We start from the raw sequence: 21,671 nt of genomic DNA on the forward strand, positions 1-21,671 counted from the left end.
TCACGAATCAGGTCATTTAGTTCTTCCTGTGTTATTCTGTGTGGGGTTGATGATGCACCACAGTGAAAATCTGGATCACTGCATGCTGATGGACCAGGAGAAGAACAGGTCGACTCACCTTTGTCTTCGTCAGATGAATCAAGAGAATATTCTGCTGGAGGTTCTGGAATAGGAAGTCCCTCACCATGTGGAACTGGTCTCAATGCAGACGGAATGTTTGGGTAGACTATTCTTGACTTCTTTCGCTTCGTTATTCCGCCGGAAAGAGGAGGAACCAAGCAGAAGTAACAGTCATTTAGGTGGTTGCTTGGCTCTCTCCACACCATTGGGACTGCAAACGGCATTGATGACCTTTTGCAATTCAACCACTGTGAAAGCTGTGTTGTACATGTAGCACAGCATATATGCGGAGCCCAAGGCTTGTCTTGGTCACCAACCTTGCATCCGAAGTAAAGATGATATGCCTTCTTCACTTGAGAATTGATACTTTTCTTCTGGTTGGCAAATGTCACTTCCCCACAAATATAGCAAAAATTGTCCGCGGTATTAACACACTTTCGAGGCATTACTGTTCTTTATTGTACGTAAATGGATAAAATAATAAGTTTTATGTAACAGTAGCTTGAACTGTCTCGCACAACGTCTAAAATATTTTAAATGCTGAACCTATCTGATTGGGCTTTATATAGTACACTGCTTACGTCAGCTTCAGCAGCCGCCTGGCATTAGTATAATAGGCCTACACATGTATAGTACACTGCTGACGTCAACTTACTTCAGCGGCCGCATGGCATTAGTATTGCATTGCATCAGAAAATGATGCAATCAACTGTGGATGATGTGAGCATGATGGTATTATGCAATGTTACATCATTATTCCGAATGTTGCTGCAGTCCTACTGGAGAAATTTACACAGTGAAACATAGAAAATGAGGTATATGAATATCTTCAAAACGAGAGCCAATACAAATTTTTCACGGTTATATTCGTGTTCGGCACACCAAAATACTACAGATTAGGGCCTTTTCAAGTCAGTAATGATTTCACTGTTGACCAGTGTGTTCAATTATGCTTGCACATACTGCATTGTGAAAACTGGTGGTGCCTCCAATACATAAATTATCTCCAAAACGAAAATTGCTGACACTGTAAAATACATCGAACATAGCACATAATATCAATCATACAAAGCATTCAAGGCAAAATCATGTTCTCAAAATACCTGTCTACATGAAACTATTTGTAACAATGTAAACAAATGATGTGAGACTAAATGCTTACCGTGCTTTACGTATACCCCTGTGACAAGCAAAAGGTACATATCAATAAATCGCAACAAATCTCTTCCAAAAACTAAATAGTTTAAATTCATGTAAATTTGTAACTGTTTTATGGTACATCAGTATAAGTAGGTTATTTAGTGCCAACACATTCGGAGTAAAGTGCTTGCTTGGATGGTTGCTGACTCAGGCTAGTCGGATGGTAAGATTCATACCTGTACCCTTTTGATCACGAATCTGGTACACTAACCAATGATCCACTACATCGATCACGAGTTTAACTGGATTATAAAGAAGACCAAGATGGAAATAACAAGTTCAATAAATATTCCAAGATAAAGGTTGCTTGTGTATCTGGGAAAATACATTGTTTGAGAAAGTTGACAGTTATGAAATGAAAGATAAATTAATACCGTCAATTATCGATCAATGTTTTCAAATTCAGCTATTGTGTACCCTAATGAAGGAACTTTGTAAGAAAATATATTTCACAGATCATAACTTGTGCGGTTTGTTTTCCCTCTGAAAAACAGATTACTGCCAAGTTTAGTACTAATATCATTGCCACGGTAATACAACGTTTGTGTGTATGATTTGGACTTTTAACGTAGCTTTAACAAGTTTTCAATCAGGTCACTACGATTTCTGCATTGTGAAAGTTCATAATGTCTAGCACTGGGGCATCATAAGAAAGATGTCCATGTGAAACGTACTGGCATAGGTACGAGGAAACGTTGTGGGTGCACGCAGATACGATATGAGTACCACAGGTTCATATTCACTTACAGCGTCAGCGCTTGCGTCATAAACAGATCGACTCCTATAATTGGATTTGTAGCGCAAGAAAATGCAAGTGTAAATTTACGAATACATCCACTGTTAAGTTGGGACTGTTTACTCTCCTGAGTTGCATCAATCTTTATTAACATATTGGCCACTATCATTGGTATTCTATTAGACACACACACACGCGCGCGCGTGCGCGCACACACACACACACACACACACACGCACGCAACCCTCAGTTATCAGTGCAGCCGTTGTTAGGCACACTAGTGGCATATACGTTTGTACAGCAGCAATTATTGCTGGTGGAAGTGAAATCAATATTTGAGAGACCTTGAGTTATTATTCCAAGACTATGTAAGGGTCAATCTAACAAGCCATAGAATCGTATTTTAAAATAAAATAGATTTTCACATTGAATTAATATGCAGGGGGGGGGGGGAGCGTGCTCCTGTATATTTTTTTCCCAGAAGCCCTATAACTTTAATTACAAGATCTTTAACTTACTCGTTATGTGTTTTTAGTGGATACTTTGTTAACGTGCTTTAATGCTGTTCCAGATTTTGCAGTTTCCAATTGCACTTATGGAAAAATAATATTTTTCTTTCATAAATGAGGAAACAGCTAAGCTTAGTTTGGTTGTATATGAAGATGAAAGTCAGCCCGACGATGTAAGGCAGCTTTTAATTAGATTTATGAGACATTTATAAATGTTTTAGGCATAGTTTGGTATGAAATGGCCTCTAAAACTTCTATGCTGTTCTTCAGCATAATAGGGGGTTAGAAATTCATACCGCTGAGTTTTGAAAGAGACTAGAGATATATATTGCCTGTAAGAACTTCATGTTTTAAAACGTAAAATCAATAACATGCTTTTATTCTCAAAGAAATACAAATGTACATAGCACAACCCATGTATAGACTTATTTCTTTTTTATTAAAGAATTAAAATTGGGTAGATATAATGGAAACAAATTAACCGATTGATGCATATAGTATTTTATAAGGTTTATGAGCATAGCTAATGCTGGAATGAAATTACCTGAATGATAGAGTGTTTCTAGTATTACAGAAAAGATTAAATTTATACTGTCTTTAAATGCATCTTACCTATTTGTCAAAGAGGCTCAAAGTATATTCTATGATTCCTTAAATGGGCATCGGGAACATCATAATAACTTAATATATTTAGGGGATTTTACTGGAAGCTCAATGATGGCGAGGAATACTTCAAAAAGTATAAAAACTCATTGTTTTATATTTTCAGGACAACTTTAAACTGTTGACATTTAGTGATGTTGACAATGAAATGATAATGAATCCAATAGTGAGCAAATGAATTAGAAATATACTTTATACAACGATGGTATCCATAAACATTAATCAGTGGGAGAGATTTTTTATGAATCCTTTCCAAGGTCCAGAGAAGGAAAATCCAATGTTTAGAATTATTGGATTTGACTCTGCGAATGGAAGTATGTTGGCTGGTGCAGAATCGTATTCTGATTATTGGAACTCATTTGGGGTGAGATTAACTTGAGACACATATTGTTTGTAGATTTACTTTTTACTGATTAATGAAATTGCCTATATCTATATACAAGATCCTAATACAGTATTTCAGGTTACCATATATTAAATGGTTACTCAACATGGCACTGTCCTTGCCCATTTAGAGATACCTTTGCATATATATATGTAAGAAGTTGAGTGGTATTAGGACGCACTCGCTACAAAGATGTATGCCCTGGAAGACGTGAACTATATGGCAGAACCTGAACCTATGAATATTGGAAATCACATGCTACCATTAATTAGTATATGTTGTTCTAGATGCTTGACCGTGTCTTAAACGTGGTATCAGAGTAAAGGTGCATAATCAGCTTTGCCGGCTTTGTGGATCGTTTCACTTGCATTATGGTGTATGCCGGCGAAGTGTCAACGAACCTATCATTGTAGAAACACTCAACGCCATTGAAAACAAAAATAAATTAATTAAGAAGTGGCCAGGATTGTAGCGAGTGCAGTTTTTAATTATAGTAAATATGAATTATAAGCAGTATGAGAAAAACTTACATCCATGTAATACTAGGACTTTCTCCACGGTTGGCTGTGAAGCAGCTTTGTGACATGGTTGCACAGTATTATATTAAGGGTACCACCTGTATCAAACGTGGTGGTATAGCGCAGGTGGTTGGTCATGAGCAGGAGTATCGCCGTGGTATAGCACATAATATTGCCACTAAGGCTACTACAGAAGCACGACATTTATAAGTACCCAAATTTTAGTTACAATAATGTTGTTGGGATTTGCAAGATTACTGGGAAGTTTTTCAAATTGAATATGTGCCAGATAATAATGCAGCAAAACTTTTAAAGATGCGTCCGCGAATCATATCGACGTTACGTTGTATGGGTACATCAGTTGTAAATATGGAGATTTTTCTCTATGTGAATTTGATTATTCCGCTTTACCTTGATAGTAATGACGTGTCTTAAATCGCAAATTCTTCGATTCATGGTGGTGCGCGTATAATCTTGAACCATAAAGCAACCGAGACCGTTAATGATAAAACTGACAAAGGTTTTGAAAGGCAAAATTCCCCAAAACAGGATTAGGATGGACTGTGGACAGGTGCAAGAGCTGAGCTGTTAATTTGACCGCTCCGGTGGCCTAGTGGTTAGAGCGTCCGCCTCGGATGCGGAAGGTCGAGGGTTCGATCCCCGGCCTAGTCATACCAGAGACTTTAAAAAAGATGGTACTAACAGCTGCCTCGCTTGGCGTTCAGCATTAAGAGGTTAGTGTTAGGACTGGTCGGCCTGGTGTCAGGATAATGTGACTGTGTGGGACATCATGCTACATATCTGCGGCATGATGCCCCAGTGCTAGACATCACTATAAACTGCCACACTGCAGACATCGTAGCGATATGACTGAAAAATTGTTAAAGCTACGCTAAAAATCAAAATCACATCACATCACATCAGATGTTAATTTCCCCATTAAAGCCTTTCCGCGGTTTGAGTAACAATTCAACAACGGCCCGTGTTCGGTACCAAGGAATAATCTTTGTGAAAATAATGACAATGTTTAGAACGGACTCTCTTATCCGCGCTTCATCCTGAACGTAATAATCAAGACCAACCTAGAAATAGCAAAAGCACTTTTATAAACATAGGATTTCCAGTACAAGTTACTCACATCGGTAAGCTTAAGAGACTTAATCCTGACATCGTAAATCTGCTTCGGTGGAAAAAAAGGCTGCATCAAATTTTATAATTTACATACACAAACAGGCAATTTAATATTGATTTGTTATTTGTACTCATTATAGAGTCGCGGTAACATTATGTGTGGGTCAAACTTTTCCAACTAATAGTACACCACCATAGTATGTGAAAAGGTGTGAAAGTTTCATGTCGACATTGCATGCATTTACGTAATAGCATAAGCTGCCTGATGAGCATAACGTTTACTGGGGTAGAATCAGTTAAAATCCGCAGCGTACGATCATGACAGAACCTTGTAAAAAAATAATCTATCTACAACGGTGCGATAATCTGTGCAACGAAAACTGAAAGAACTGGATATCATCACTGGCTTTCAATGTCCTGACATTCTAGTTGATATTCTTGAAGTTCTTAGAAACAGTCTAAGTTGCAGAACAAATCCGATACGTGTTTTGTTATACTGCAGTACAATAGAACGCGTAAACTGAACCACCAATGCTGTATCGTGGTCAGGACTCGGTTGAGGTGTGTCTTAAATCGCTTGAAGTTACAGCGAGAAACAATACACAACAGCTCTCAGTAGACATAATTAGATCTAGTCATGTCAGACGATGGTTGTCCGCGGACACTCATTGTTGGAAGTTTGATGGCCGCTTTGGTACTGATGCCAATGCTCGTGAATACTGGCGTGGATAAAGGAGCCCAAGAGAGCGCATGCAATCTACAGTTCCGAATTTACCAAAGTAGGACAAAATCCATCTGGTACTTTAAAAACTGAGGTGGTATGATGTTCACCTGATTACGCAAGGATTGTATCAGCATCAAAAGTGCCAATAAGCATGATCCCCAATAACGTTGAAAAATAATAACATCCTGGCTGGGTAAGCAGCAGTTAATTAACTCGCACCAGTTTCTTAGTTTCAGCGTGGACAACCTTGTAAGGGACCTTGCGGCAGGATCCAATGATAGATTCAAAACCATCATTTAATATGGAATCTTGATTTTTATTTAAACGTGACGAAAATAAATTATCGATGACGCGAAGTTTTCCTACACAATTCCACTCTTACATTTATAGATTCTGTAGAGAAATGCATTTTCGGCTCCAGGCACGTAGTCAGCTTAACTCGTAAAGCTTCACATATTAGTTTCTCCTTAGACCACCTGAAGCAGTCCTTGGTTTATCTGTACTTCAAAGCAAGCGTAGGAGAACACAGTAACACTGAGTATAGCAGAATTGGTATACTTTTCTCCAGCAAGATTCCATTGCCACATTGCCTGAGTGGCCGATTGAGGGTAATTAACGTACCAGTTGAAAATTGTTGATTGAACATGTAACATTGTAAAAAACAGATCACATCTGCGTAAACTTGTCACGCTGAGTCAATGTCAACTCGAAAAGACTACACACAGATGCAATTAAAAAGCAGCAACCGGAGTTTATTTTAAACGTTTCTGGTATAAGCTATCTGGGAACTGCCATTTCATCTCTGTAAGCGATGCTTCCAATCTCGTGTTCTGCCGATCCGGTACGTGAGAAAGCTGCTAGCACAAGTTATCCTGACCGCCATGTATAGCTTATCCTGCGCTGAGAAATGGCGTTATACCCCCGCAAAAAACAAAATTATCTGGACCCACCCAACTAATGTTGACATATTTTAAACCAGAATTCAACAACAGGATCTGGAATGCATTGTGTCGTGTGGGAGTTGAAGCTAAAACATATTTTATATGTTGGTTTGTGCTGGCTTGCGCCACTACATGTTGTTGATTATTTAACTCAAAGGAGGTGGACAACACTGTTGTATTCAACGCTGCTGTTACAAAGTTGAGTGGACGGCCCCATCCTCGGATATATTGTTGTTACAGCGTCTCGTCAGGACCGGTCTTACACCGATTGAACCGATTAGGCCCACCGGTGCCTCCCGTTCAACAAGGCATCGCGCTGTAATAATTTAGTGTAATGGAAGAAAACTTTAAGTTAAATATCATATAAAACTCGTTTAAAAGTTTATTTCCAATTCCGCGCGCACAGGAGGCCCAGCACGTAAATCCAGGGGGCTCCGCCAAAATGATCCAAATCGGTCCCCGCGTTTGCTAAGGTCGTTCCTGCGTTTCATGCACTCGAGCGTTCACTTACCCCGCAAATGCTTATTGAGTTTACATTGTCACTTAGAAAGCCATACTATTTTATTAAACTGGCGGTTTCGTAAAACGTGTGTAAAAAAGTTCTAATCTAAAGAAGATTTACGAAACTGAGTTGTACCAATTAATAACTCCAAAATACCAAAATAAGATTTTGAATAAATTCATATGGATTTATTCACATTTGACATTTTTTATATACAGAAAAATAATAATTAAGACCATGGGTTTAAAAATTGCGAATTAATGAAGAAAATGTGATTTTTAAAAAATGGTAAATTCATTATTGCCTATGCGTGGACAAATGATTTAAGAATGTCGGTATGAATGCTCGTAGCGGGCGAATCCAATAGCTTTCTTTGGTTTTACTATATGTTGTGCACCATTTTAAGTAAAGTCAAGATTACGTCATTGGAAGTAAGGCTGGTGGAAGAGAAATGTGCAGTCTTGGTTCATTTCTACTATATTGGTTTGCCAGTCTGATCGGTGGAGATTTTTCTAACATTTAATTTCTGAGTTTTTCTGACATATTGCGTGCTGAATATCTTGCATGTCACGAAATAGATCCCGTTTTCCGGGTTGCATGGTTTAGCATGGTTGTGAATATTACACTTTTCACATGTGACTGTTCTGGAAAATGCGTTTCTTTCTTACATGTGTCGGTTCAATTTCCCCAGATTAGAATCAGGGCCGGTGTAGTGTTAAATTTTGACCCTCGTTGAATTCTGACCCTCCAGGTCTGCTTTTAACGTTGAAAATTGACCCAGGGTCAGTTCTTAACGTTGAATTTTGATTTTCACAGTCGTTTTGTATGGGAAGAGGTCTAAGAAATGTTCCAACTGTATTGTATGGGAAGAGAGGAAGAGGTCAATGAAAAGCTCCAACTGATTTGTATGGGAAGAGGTCTAAGGAACGTTCCAACTGTATTGTATGGGAAGAGGGGAAGAGGTCAATGGAAAGCTATAACTGATTTGTATGGAAGAGGTCTAAGGAACGTTCCAACTGTATTGTATGGGAAGAGGGGAAGAGGTCAATGAAAAGCTCCAACTGATTTGTATGGGAATGCTCCATGTTTAATGTATGCGAAGAGGTCTATCGCATGTTCCAACTGTATTATGTGGGATGAGGTCTCTGGAATGCTTGAACTGTATTGTGTGAAGACGTCTATGACATGCAACAACTGGTTTGTATGGGAAGTGGTCATTGTAATACAACAACTGGTCTGTGGGTGAAGAGGCATATTGAATGCAACAACTGTATTTTGTGGGAAGAGGACTATGGAATGCTTCAGCTGTATTATCTGTGAAAAGGGTAAAGGAATGCAACAAGCATATTGTGTGGGAAGAAGTCTATGGAATGCAACTTGTTTGTATGGGAAGAGGTCTATATAATGATTCAACTGTATTTTGTGGGAAGAGGTCTATGAAATGCAACAACTGATTTGTGTGGGAAGGAGTCTTTGGAATGCAACAACTGGTTTTTGTGGGAAGGAGTCTTTGGAATGCAACAATTTGTGTGTGGGGGGAAGGAGAGGTCTATGGAATGAAATAACAGATTTGTATGGGAAGAGGTCTATGCAATGCTTTAACTGTATTGCACGGGAAGAGGTCTGTAGAAAAGTACACTTTATGTGTGGGGGGAGAGGTCTATGGAATGCTTCAACAATCGTGTGTGGGAAGAAGTCTTTGGAATGCAACAATTGGTGTGTGTGTGGGGGGTGGGGGTGGGGGAGAGGTCTATGGAATGAAACAACTGATTTGTAAGGGAAGAGGTCTATGGAATGCTCCAACTGTATTGTATCGGAAGAGGTCTATGGGATGCAACAACTGTTTTGTGTGGAAGAGGTCTATGGAATGTTTCAACTGTACTGTGTGGGAAGACGTCATACCTATCATACCCTATTCACAAGTGAAACAAGGAGGAAAATGTCACAAACGTTCTAAAGACAAAATGAAAAGAATAAATACTTTTTGTTATTTCATTATTTCAAGAAAGCAATACACAATTTGAAATACCAATTGTCTTGGTGAAGAAAATCGTGATTACAAAGACTTGAACATATATTGAAAATAACGTACATGTATACAAATTACATATTTTACAGATATAATAAAATATTTTAAATTCATATAGATATTGTCCTGTATCTGCAAATGGACGGAAGGAAAGAAAGAAGGAAGGAATGATAAAATCTGTCAGTCAATCAGAAGATGGATACATACGGACTTTGATAGATACAACTGAAAGTATGGTGTCCCATTTGCCATAGACATCACCAAAATTTGTCTGCATTTCACAGTTAGTAAAAATATAAAGCAAAATGCAATCAGAAAATGAAAAATAAATATTTTGATTAGTTGTGGGAAATAAAACAATGTATAGACAATGTATACGTCTAGAAATATGAATACTTTATTTATGACTGTGAAACTATACGTATGTCGGTACATGCGCTTTAATTACAAAGGTAATACAGATTTATTTATGAATACTAATTCCTTTGTAAATAAAAGTAAAAAGTAAATTAAAAAGGATTTCAGCGCACTGAGACCATTTTGAAGCAAATTTCGTACCAGGCAAGAAGAACCTTATCTCACGCAAATATTATCTTCGTTTGTAAATGACTTATCTCACGTAATATCCTCTTGGTGTGTAAATAACTTATCTCACGTAATAGTCTCTTCGTTTGTAAATGACTTTGTAGGAATTTTGTATTACGCTTGTTGTGACCCAAAAGATAATGCTGAAGTGTCACCTTTTCTTCCGACAAAAAAATATTGATGCTTCAAACTTTGTGAAATACTTGTTGTTGTTATAAGCTGGTGATAGCAATATTTTCAAGTTACTACAGAAATGCCAGTCGCTTTGAATTCATTTGTATTATTTAGCCTGAAAATTGTAGGTCGAGCCAGTAACAACAAAAATAATCGTAGGAGAATTCTAGGGGAAATTCAATGATTCTTTGACAAATATCCACTCTTTTAATTATATAATAATCAATTTCCATGATACCTCACAATGTTAAGTCACACAAAGAAAAACGTTACATGTCTGAAAAGAAAGCGAATAAGAATAAAACAATGCAATATACAACGGTACTACTGTAGGGCCTTCAACATGAGGGCCATTTCATAATTAATAAAATATTAATTAATGTTATTTTCTCTCCCTTAAACTTCTTTAGACAAGATAAGGATGAGCTCAAGCAAAATAAAAATGATGTTTACTACAGTTTGTTTGGACTAAAATGTTTAGCCATATGGTATGTTATGTCTGTGCAGCCATGCTTCCATACTATTTCATTACAACTAGTATTATTATTCAGAATTTTTGTTTCACTTACATACTGCTTTTAGCAGTTGCAAAATACAGTACATAAATTAAAAATATTTATGTATCACTTGGAAATGTGTGTTGTTTAAATTTACAATACACGCCTGTGTTCAAGATTAAAACTTTCTGAATTAATTAGCGAAACACACATATTACAACTACTAAATTCACACTAAAAACAATCCGGTCTGTCATGTTATCGACCGCTACCCTGTGGAATAACTGCATTTGATAAATAAGTATTTCAGTCTGCCTTGAAACTACTTGATTCAGCGTAACTACACAAGATCAGTTAAAATATTTCAGCGAAATCAGAGATTTGGAGGACGAACGAGAGAGAGAGAGAGAGAGAGAGAGAGAGAGAGAGAGAGAGAGAGAGAGAGAAGATTCGTATATACGTGTATTTGTATCAACTAAGCAAGCTAGAAGGAATAGACGATTTTATCAATACAAAAGCAAAGCACATTATCACTTTCAATTTTGATATCATAAATTTCATGTCATTTAATTTTTTCACAGACAAACCTAAACATGGATGACGAGTTATCGCACATAAACGTTTCCATCGTGAAATTCAGTTCCACATTAACAGCAACACAAGGATCGACGGATGTGATGGATAATAAGTTGCTACCATTTTTCCATGGCAACAGGCCCTGTTTGAAAACTTCTCCTCCAGCAGACAGCGAATTAATCCAATATCTTGGTCCTCTGGCTGACACGAATTTATTTAGTGTAATAAGAGACGTGAAGAATTGAAATTTCTCTACAGTGTTCAGGTCAATTAGTTGTCCATTCTCAGATTCGCACTTTGTTTTTGCTCCAGAACCAGTCCATATAAGTACGCTTACTCTGTAGCAGAGTTTGTTTATTGACTCATACGTATAACTGTAAGGATCCGTATCTATGGGATCCGTAGATATGGGACACGAAATGCAGCGACCTGAAGCATCTGACCAATTTCCTGATGGCAAGCACGTGGTGCTGAGCTCTCCAATGGCAACGTATTTAGGATCGCATTCATACAAGCCTTTAGTTCCAAATGCCCTGTCAAGAATGTGTATTTTCGCATTTGGGATTGTGGGTGGAGCTGGGCATTCACTCTTCGTGCAGTTTCGTTCTCCAGCAGGGTTTTGTTCACATCTTTCTAGATTTTTACAAGCTCCTCTTTCACATAACTCAAGGTCTAAGTTCCACGTTGAAACATTACTGAACACGACATCCCTGTCTTCTGTAGATTGGATGCTGTGAGTCTTTTCAAATAGAATACACAGCAAGAACCTTCGTTGATAATTTATCGCAAGACAATGCAATCGTCTGTAACATTCCTCAACGCAACTTGTTAGAGAAATATCAAAGAAAGTTCGTATTATGTCCCCGTCGTATAATTTACCCCACTCAAGTGTTCCTGCTTTAATAACGTGACCTCTGCACGTTGCGTCCATCAAATGGAAGCAAAATATAAACAACACGGAAATGACGATTCCGAATCGAAACAGACTTTCTTTTGAAACTGACATCCTATCACTCATTTTGTTTCAGAAAATGAAGTGCAACACTTTGGTTTGATCTCTGTATAATGTTCTAAAGTCCTGTGTCACCTAATGTACATTACAGATGCATGGACAGAAAACCTGTCTTCAGCATTAAGTACTGGTACTTTTCTTGATAAAAATACCTGAAATGCTTAAAGACTGCAAATGTGCATACGACCAATCCAAAAGCAAAGTATAAGACTATCCAGGTATTTGTGTTTTTAATTCTCGCCGTTACTTTTAAAGATTTATTTGTTTATTGTTATGCCATCCTAATAACATTTAGAAATTTGTCTCCAGTCCTATGACAGGCCTTGAAGTCAGAAATATCCAGTCATCCGATGAATCGTTAGCACTTGTCTGTGGTCCTATAACTGGCCATAAGATCAGACATATATTGTCGTTCAAATAACAGTTATCACTTCTCTCCAATCCTATAACAAGCTTTAAGGTCAGAAATATCCAGTCATCAAATTAGCATTTATCAGTTGTCTGTGGTCGTATAAAGATCAGAAATATCTTGTAACCTAAATAGCTCATAGCAGTTGTCTCCACAGAGTAGAAATATCTAGGTTGTCCACAAGAGATAATTGAGGAAAACTAGGAGTCTTTGAACTGCCTTAGATCCATATTCCAATCATTATAAAAATGGCACAAACGTATCCAGTCGCAAAAGCTGCGTTCTCTTCACCCAAGTTTGTTTGAATACGAATTGGGCTGACTCTCTACCAAGTGAAATTTACTGACAGTTCCACTGATTGCATCTGAGTTCCACCAGACAAACCTGGTCATTTCGAAAGTCGAAACGTTGTGTTTAGCAAAGTGGATACAGAGCTAATACTTTTGAATGCCTGTCACGCCGGATAGAGAGTGGTATGGTTTGAATAATTCACCTATGTATTTGTTTTCGATTGGCTGTTTCTTTGCAGACGTCCTTGTGACAAGCTTGTAAATATTTTCTGACATGAATAAAGTATAAATGTTCATAAAGCGACTGCGTCAAATTATACACTCAAATCCGATCACAATAGATCCTAATAAAGAATGCCCGCATCAAAGGAATACATTTCATTATTTATTCAATAGTTGCGGAGAAATTTATTATTTAAGCATTGGTTTGAATTGTTTACTCTATATTTTCCGTTTGCCGTATCGCTACAATGGATAGATATACGCGATTGCTGGTATATATATCAAGCTTTAAAAGGTAGAATACAATCACCTACACTTTATCCTCGATTCCCCCAAAAGTGTTTTAAGATTTAGAGAAATGCTATAAATACAAACACCTTGGTTGATACTTATTTTGCTCGTTTATATATAGATAATATATAGATAATATACAGATAACAACTACCGGTGAGTGATAAACGTTTTTCATATTATGTTCCCTTTTGTTTCAATGAAGGTAGAGATCATAAAAAGATGCACATCTCTCCCACCCCAAACCCTCACCTCCCATTCTGCTCCATCCCCACCCTCTCCCCTACCTTAGCAACAGTACTAATTCTTGTTGACAGTTTTACTGTGTAGTTCTGTACAAAAGTGAAAAAGTTCTCTGCACAACTATTAATCTTTCAAAGGAAAAATATCGCCAATTATTATATATTATTATTATTACTATTATTATTATTATTATTATTATTATTATTTGCAGTATTTGCTCTGAGTTTTTAGGCCAGTCTCTTCTTATCTTGAGATCGATGCGCTTCTGGTGGTTTTCGATCTCAAGCTGTATTTGCTGTGCTGAGGAGAGCGGATTTCCGCAGTAGTGGACTTCATTGATATTATTATTATTATTATTATTATTATTAGTAGTAGTAGTAGTAGTAGTAGTAGTAGTATTTTGTCATTGTGGCGCGGTTGCACAAATCCACGCTGACTTGAATAGCTCCTCTCCACCACACACAAAATGACTAAATTCCAAAAAGAATAACTACTTCATATAACCTAATGCCCTAGCCATATTAGTATTATTATTAGTAAATTAGTCGACATTTTTCATAACAAAATAAATAGGAATAGTTATTATTATTATTATTATTATTAAGAATAGTTATTATTATTATTATTATTATTATTATTATTATTAAATTAATCGATAATATTTGTTACAAAAGAAATAATAATAATATTTATTATTATTAATAGTAGTAGTAGTAGTAATAGTAGTAGCATTATCTTTTATTAGCTGCGGCAGACCCAATCTGTTGAAGTTTCACTAACCCTGGAATATTCCGTTATGTTAAATTCCCATATGTCGCAAAGTGTAATACGTAAAATTAAATTTCCATTGATCCCAATACCGCCCCGAACGTGTAAAATTCCAGTAGACCCCGCTTAAACCACTAACATTGGATTCAAAATGTGTCTCATATCGACCCAATATTGCCAATTCCGGTAGTTAACAATAGTGAAATATATATTTTTAAATTCTCTTTAAGACCTAATATTCAATTCCCAAATGTAAGCATATAATCCCAAAAGTAATTTTAAATTGCCACAAATATTTATATTCACACAAATCCTTTGCCGTATGGACCAGATAACGACACCTTATACTTACATAATTAACTATATATATATATATATATATATATATATATATATATATATATATATATATATATATATATATATATATATATATATATATATATATATATATATATATATATATATATATCATCCGATCATGGCGCGTTAATACGTAGACTGTAACTATTGCTTCAATAGCAGGCTAGCGATTCTATTGATCAGTAGTGGAAAAAAAAACTCATTAATTAATACTAACATAACCAAAAAACGGGGAAAAAATATAAAATATAAATAATCCCAGTTTTCTAAATGAATTAAACATGGTAATCTACACAATCCTTTCTGCTTTACCTTTTTGTCTGTCTCAGTGATAAGGGACAAAATAAGGGGTAATCTGTGGAGAGAGAGAGAGAGAGAGAGAGAGAGACTGTTGCAATAGCCTGATTATACGGTAAATTACTTGGCTAGGAGGAAACACACACACACACACTGTAATCAATTTAATACCTTTTTCTTCTGGTAATAAAGTTCTGCAACTTAAAATGTCAGAAGGCAGCTCCCCTCCCCCCATAATAGACTAACAGAGAAGCACATGGATTGACCATAACAAAAATGACCTTTTGGTAATTCTTCGAAATACCCAAACCACTTCTCTCTCTCTCTCTCTCTCTCTCTCTCTCTCCCCCCACATACCAGTTTTACCCAGCGCTCTGTCTGGATCATCGTAGCACAAAAAGGGCGAAAATCAGCGAATAAACGAGTTAAGTCGTATTTTCACCTGTGTCATGCAACGATTTCTTGGCAGCTAAGAATGATGGTAAAAGATGCACTCAAACCGAAGAACAGAAAGGGGAACAAAGATGTAGGATATTTTAAAAAAAAATTATGATTGGTTGCAGTGTTAATTCAAGCATCATAATGTCATAGATTAACTGTGAGTACAATTAAATGCTTGCATTAGCTATTGTTGGTTCGCCATTTTGATTAGTTTATATTCCACACTCATTTCAATGCGCACGCAGGCCAGTGAATCAATGCGCGTTCATTGTAACCATGCTGTGTTTTTATTGCTTTACTTTCTTCATTTAACACCTCATTCAGGTTTAAATCATTAGCGTCTTACATTCATTTAATCAAAATGAACGAAATTGCACAAAAGGAAAATGTGTATTGGATATTTGTAAGGATGAGATGAAGCCGATTGAAAGACTGCGTTTCAAGAGATCTTTGGGGACATATTTCACTTTTCAAATATATCTAGAATTGTTAGGAGAAATGCATTTTTGTTATATAATCACTATAGTTAGAGCGGGGAACTTGCCAGTCAGAGATAACGAAATATACGAAAGTATTTGTTATGACGAAAGATTGTGTCATATCAGTAACCTTAATATTGAAGATGAATTCCATTTTATTACTGCTTGTCCGCACTATAGAGATTTACGAAAAAAAAAACATAACCCACTTTGTATATAAAAATCCAACATTACAAACATTTGGGACTTTTAAACAAAATAAATGTTAGCAAAATCCTGGTGGCTAATTTAGCAACGTTTATTATAAAACCCTTAAAGATTAGAGAAACCGTTTATTATCTATTCCTCCCACTCAAGACTTTAGATCAATATAACAAAATTTGCTCCATGCAGGCTTTAGGGTTGTCGTCAAATTAGTGTGTGTAAATATGGTGAAATATGTATTTATATTTCACCCAATAAAAAAAATGCAGTAATGATTACTTTCATGTATAACATTTCCAATAGATACGTTGTTCATTTGTTAGGCACTAAAAATCTTTTTGTACCGCATAATGTATAGATATGTATGAAGTCCTGTAATACAAATAAACACTATTCTATTCTTCTCTCTCTCTCTGTCTCTCTCTGTCTCTGTCTCTCTCTCTCTCTCTCTCTCTCTCTCTCTATATATATATATATATATATATATATATATGCACACACACACGCACACTTATCCTAAAAGGTATTCTACTCTCTTTAAGAAATAGAAAATAACATGCCAAGAAGAGACAGATAAGAAGGGATAAGGGAACATACATGGAGAGCAAAGAAACACTTCAGTTACTAAGGAGATATACTAAAGTCTGTACATATATGTGACATTGACATATTGTTACAACCGCACTTGATGATATTTCAAATAGCAGTACAAACATCAAATATCCAGATTTTACTATTGAGAATATCTATGAATACGAAAGCTTTGTTATTTCCTAGATTTAAGTAATACTACTCAACTGTTAAACTAAGTAATTTGTGACTATTCATTCTTCAAGCAACTTGACAAATTACTTGTGGATTACATAATTACAAATTATGGTTACATTATTTATGGAATTTGGGTATCTACACCTGTATTCCTTTGTCTTCTGGTATTTTATATATATTAAGATATATACAGCAATCAAAACAGAAAGTCATTACCATGTGTAAGTTCTACAAAATCGAAAATATAGTTGGGCAGATATACAGATAAAGTTAACGAAGAGACAAAATACTTCTATTTGTATTCCATTATTACATTATGTATTTCATTCTATATTTTGAACACATGCATACCAATTACGTTATTCAGGACTTCAGACCATTCAAGTATGTAATGAACTGCAGTGCCTTGAATTCCAAAATTGCAATCAGCATTATAAGTGTTAGTTTACAATTGAAATTATTTACTGTAAATAATTAATAAGCACAGACAATCTTAGTGGCTACAACATCATAACAAAATATAAAATTCCATTCCCAAAGAATAGAGAGACTTCTTTCTGTTCAGAATCATGATCAGAAATACTTTTCATAAAGTTGAATACAATTTACGGTATATAAAATTACACGCCTTATGTTTCTTGTTTTCCATGTTTCAGTGGTTCCAGCTTTCCTGTGAGTAAGCACGGTAGGACCAGCATGCTACTATACAATTTATATCTTATGTGTTCTATTCTTCATCGCTAGGACTCAGCATTAAGAGGTTAGTATTAGGACTGGTCGGCCTGGTGTCAGGATAATGTGACTGGGTGGGACATCATGCTACATGTATCTGGCATGATGACTTAATGCTAGACATCACTATAAACTGCCATGCTGCAAACATCGTAGCGATATGACTGAAAAATTGTTACGTTAAAAATCAACCACACACACACACAAACACACACACACACCAATCAGCTTCTCATGATCATGACCTAACTTATTATGTGGTTTTAGTCTTCAGTGGTCAGCACCACGGGTAAAATAGTTGTATGTATAAATGAGGTTCCCCATGGGTTATATACAAGATTCAATAAAAACATAGCGCATGATGGTTTACACAGGGGGCTCGTACAAATAAAATTAGGAGTATCCATCCAGGAAATGAGGGCTGGGGTAGTTAGGGGTTGTCTAATCTGTAGCAATGTTAGCCCTCTTTTCACTGACGCATACTCCTCATGTTCTTTGCAAAGAACCACTGTGATAGTTTATCTAAACTTAATTTGTAAAATAGTTACACATAAATTAATGTTGTCAGATACAACTCTACACAAGACATAGAGGAAAGTGCTATTCCTGTATCATAAAACCCAGAAGATTATTTACCTGAACCTTCGGATATTACAATCTCTTTTATTGCGACATGTCGAGAAACAAGTGTATCCCTCGCTTACATGTTTGTCTCTGAAATGAAAGTCAATCGACCAAAACAAAAGTCGTTAAAATGGTAGGCTCGAGAGACAACCAGAGTGTTGCTTTATTTTATTTCTGGAACACTGCCACATTTTTATCTTTTTGAGAGGCGATCTATTCTAATCGGGCTTACATGTCCGTTGAAGAAACTGATAAGTTCAATATCATACAAAACTAAGTTAAAAGTTTATTTCCAACTGCAGTGCTCACGGGGTGTGGGGTGGGGGGGGGGTACGCGTTTGCTAAATCTGTTATTGAGGTTATCTATAACATTGTACCTGAAAACTGGTCTATCGCAGTTTAAATCAATTCCTCAGAGATATGAGTTTGATTGGAACATACTTTAGTTTAAATAAATATTAATAACATGGTAATGAAGTTAGTGGATGAAATACGAAAAGGTCATCTGAGTACACTGTACTCGATGTTTTCATGCGAATTTGATCACGTGTCAGGCTAATAATGTCCACACCGATTTGGGTTCTCTTAGTTTATCGTGAACTTTATTTCTGATGAATCAGAAGTCCTGTTTTTGATGTATACTGAGTGTCGATTATACGTGGCAGGTAGCTCTCCGAGTGTACGATTTCTGGACAGGCACGACTGTGCCGTTCTAATTCAAAATATATGCTGGATAAATCGTAACACGTGCAGGAACATTTTGCATGGAAGCAAGGAAACAAAGCCCCTGATCCATGTGCCACAGAAAAAGAGCTGTATGCTGAGATGGGGCTTAAACCATGCACCGAACCCCCATCCCCCAATTTAGACGGGCGCTCTATCACATGCATCAGCTTTGACAATGCACTCGATCAGTTTCTGAGACACTTGTCCCTACTTTCAAAAACGATCCACCTCCCCTTCGTGTGTCTTTTTAACTAATGAAAACAGTTATTTACAGAGACTAAAATTCGTATTCTTGGGCCACCAGACATCAGCTTTGAAAATATTTAAACCATGGAGGAACCTGATCCAGAGACCTTCCTAAATCAAGACAAGTACTATACCATCCAAGTCAATACGCCAGGTCCTTTCTACGTTTCTAAAAAATCATCGGATATCTGGAGAGAATTATCGTCTCAGAACTGACAACGTTATACACTGAAAGATCAAATTTCTCTTCAAACATTGTCTATAACAAAAAGGCCATTGTTTAATGTGAATAGAACTACAATGATTAATATTCCCGATGAGATGCTTTGAATGTTTTTCGGTATCGATCTTACTAAATTTAAATGAATCATTTATTATCCTTATGCTCCGCTCATTCAATGCATTGATACATCCATATATTAAAAATAAGGTGGAAATACTTTGTTATTATTACTTTATTATTAGTATGTATGTATGTATGTATGTATGTATGTATGTATGTATGACCGCTCCGGTGGACTAGTGGTTAGAGCGTCCGCCTCGGATGCCGGAGGTCGTCGGTTCGATCCTTGTCTGAAGCATACCATGACACTTATAAAAAATGGTACCAATTATTAGTATTATTATTATTGTTTGTATTATTACTAACAAGTTTTCTTTTTGCAAAAAGTAATGTGTATACAAGAAAAGGAGTTTTCGTACTTAATAATTCAAGACGAAGTTAGTGTACATGTTGCTATTTGATGATCTTTTCTTCTACACATGAGAACATTCTTTATCAGCAAAGGTCCATTTTCAGACAACATATGTATGCGCACATTAGTGTGATCTTTTCTTGTGTACAATATGACTGTCAGTTAAGGTACCGGGTTGATTAGAAGAAGACCAATATAGCAGCCCCCATGATCTGGTATCGTGGTGATTGCCACATACATTGTACGCAATGCCCAATGTATGTGAAAACTAGCGCTAGTCACTTTTGATTAGACCTCAAGGTAATTACAATGCAAAAACTGGATGTTATCTAACCGTGATCTATTGCGCGTAAAATACAATATGAATGTGCATCTTTTATCTCAGATAAATACATTTTCGCTAAAACAGGTTGCTGATAAACATTGTAATGACATATTTTTAAGGTAATCCTCTATACCTTTAACAAAATTACGTACTATACATGACATTTTACAATATTACACCCACCCACCTGTGATGCCAATTCGTATTAACAATAACTCTTAACAGGAAAATTTAGGGTAAGCAATACAAAACAAAATTTATGTAAAAAATCATCTGCGTCTGTCGAAGTCAAAATGATAAACATATTTTGTGACTCCTTGACAATTACGTAAATCAAAAACATAGGAATTGGTTAGAAGCCATGTATATATGTTAGACACCGCGTTATAGTTGTCCTGTTTGTAATTGTTACGAAAGCCAGCTTTCTTGGGTGTCAAAAATCACATGTGGACGTTGAAAGCTTTGCTCATGAACAAAGGCCCTTATTGGCGTCGTAAATCTCACCACGTTGACAGACGGTCGGAGCATTGTCTCCTAAGATGAATAAAACAGAGTAGAATCGATATCCAGTCGGAATTGAGAGAGGGTGTTGTCACCATTTCAGTCCGAATTTAATTGAGTAATTTAGACTAGAAACTTCAGCAATTGTGAAACTTCGTGCTGGAAAGCTAAAGCAACATCAACATATATGCAGACCGAAGGAAAAAGGAGGATTACCCATCCTAAGTCTACTACAAAAATCAAATATTTTAAACAAATTTAAATATCTGAATAGCTCTCCCACAATTACCATGGGAAGCTTATGTATATATATACATATATATATATATATATATATATATATATATATATATATATATATATATATATATATATATATATATATATATATATATATATATATATATGCAGCTTTAGTAATACAGTCTATCAAAACAATCTACCAACCAAATCCTCTGGAAAGTGTTGATGAATAAGCGAATTATTATACAAATATAGCGAGAAAAATTATGGGACAAAATTAAGAACATGTATAATGTACTAAATGCGATAGTAAATCAAGACGAACACTCAAAAGAATTCAAACATCCGAACCCAACTTGGTCAATAAAATGGAAAAAATACGCGAGAATTGAATCAACAGCTATACAAGATAGATTATTTTTTTTATATCTACATGGAAGCTGGATGACTGGTGCAGCTGCTTTCGATAGACATTTAATTAACATAATAGCAAGATGCAGGT

At 36.1% G+C, this 21,671-nt stretch overlaps 1 protein-coding gene across 1 annotated transcript; it reads right to left on the bottom strand.

The window, feature by feature from the left end:
- Positions 1-9,472: 9,472 nt before the first annotated feature.
- LOC149791971 (uncharacterized) lies at positions 9,473-13,131 on the bottom strand. Its single transcript, XM_089969306.1, has one exon. It carries the CDS (start codon positions 12,306-12,308, stop codon positions 11,277-11,279), a length of 1,032 nt encoding a protein of 343 aa, XP_089825432.1. The 5' UTR covers positions 12,309-13,131; the 3' UTR covers positions 9,473-11,276.
- Between the last annotated feature and the right edge of the window lie 8,540 nt (positions 13,132-21,671).

Source organism: Sinohyriopsis cumingii, chromosome 9 (assembly GCF_028554795.1).
Source record: "Sinohyriopsis cumingii isolate HCF-2022 chromosome 9, ASM2855479v2, whole genome shotgun sequence".
Lineage (NCBI taxonomy): Eukaryota > Metazoa > Mollusca > Bivalvia > Unionida > Unionidae > Sinohyriopsis > Sinohyriopsis cumingii.

What these genes read in the sequence shown, in the direction of transcription:
- LOC149791971 (XM_089969306.1), bottom strand. Translation starts at nt 12,308, where the DNA reads ATGAGTGATAGGATGTCAGTTTCAAAAGAAAGTCTGTTTCGATTCGGA.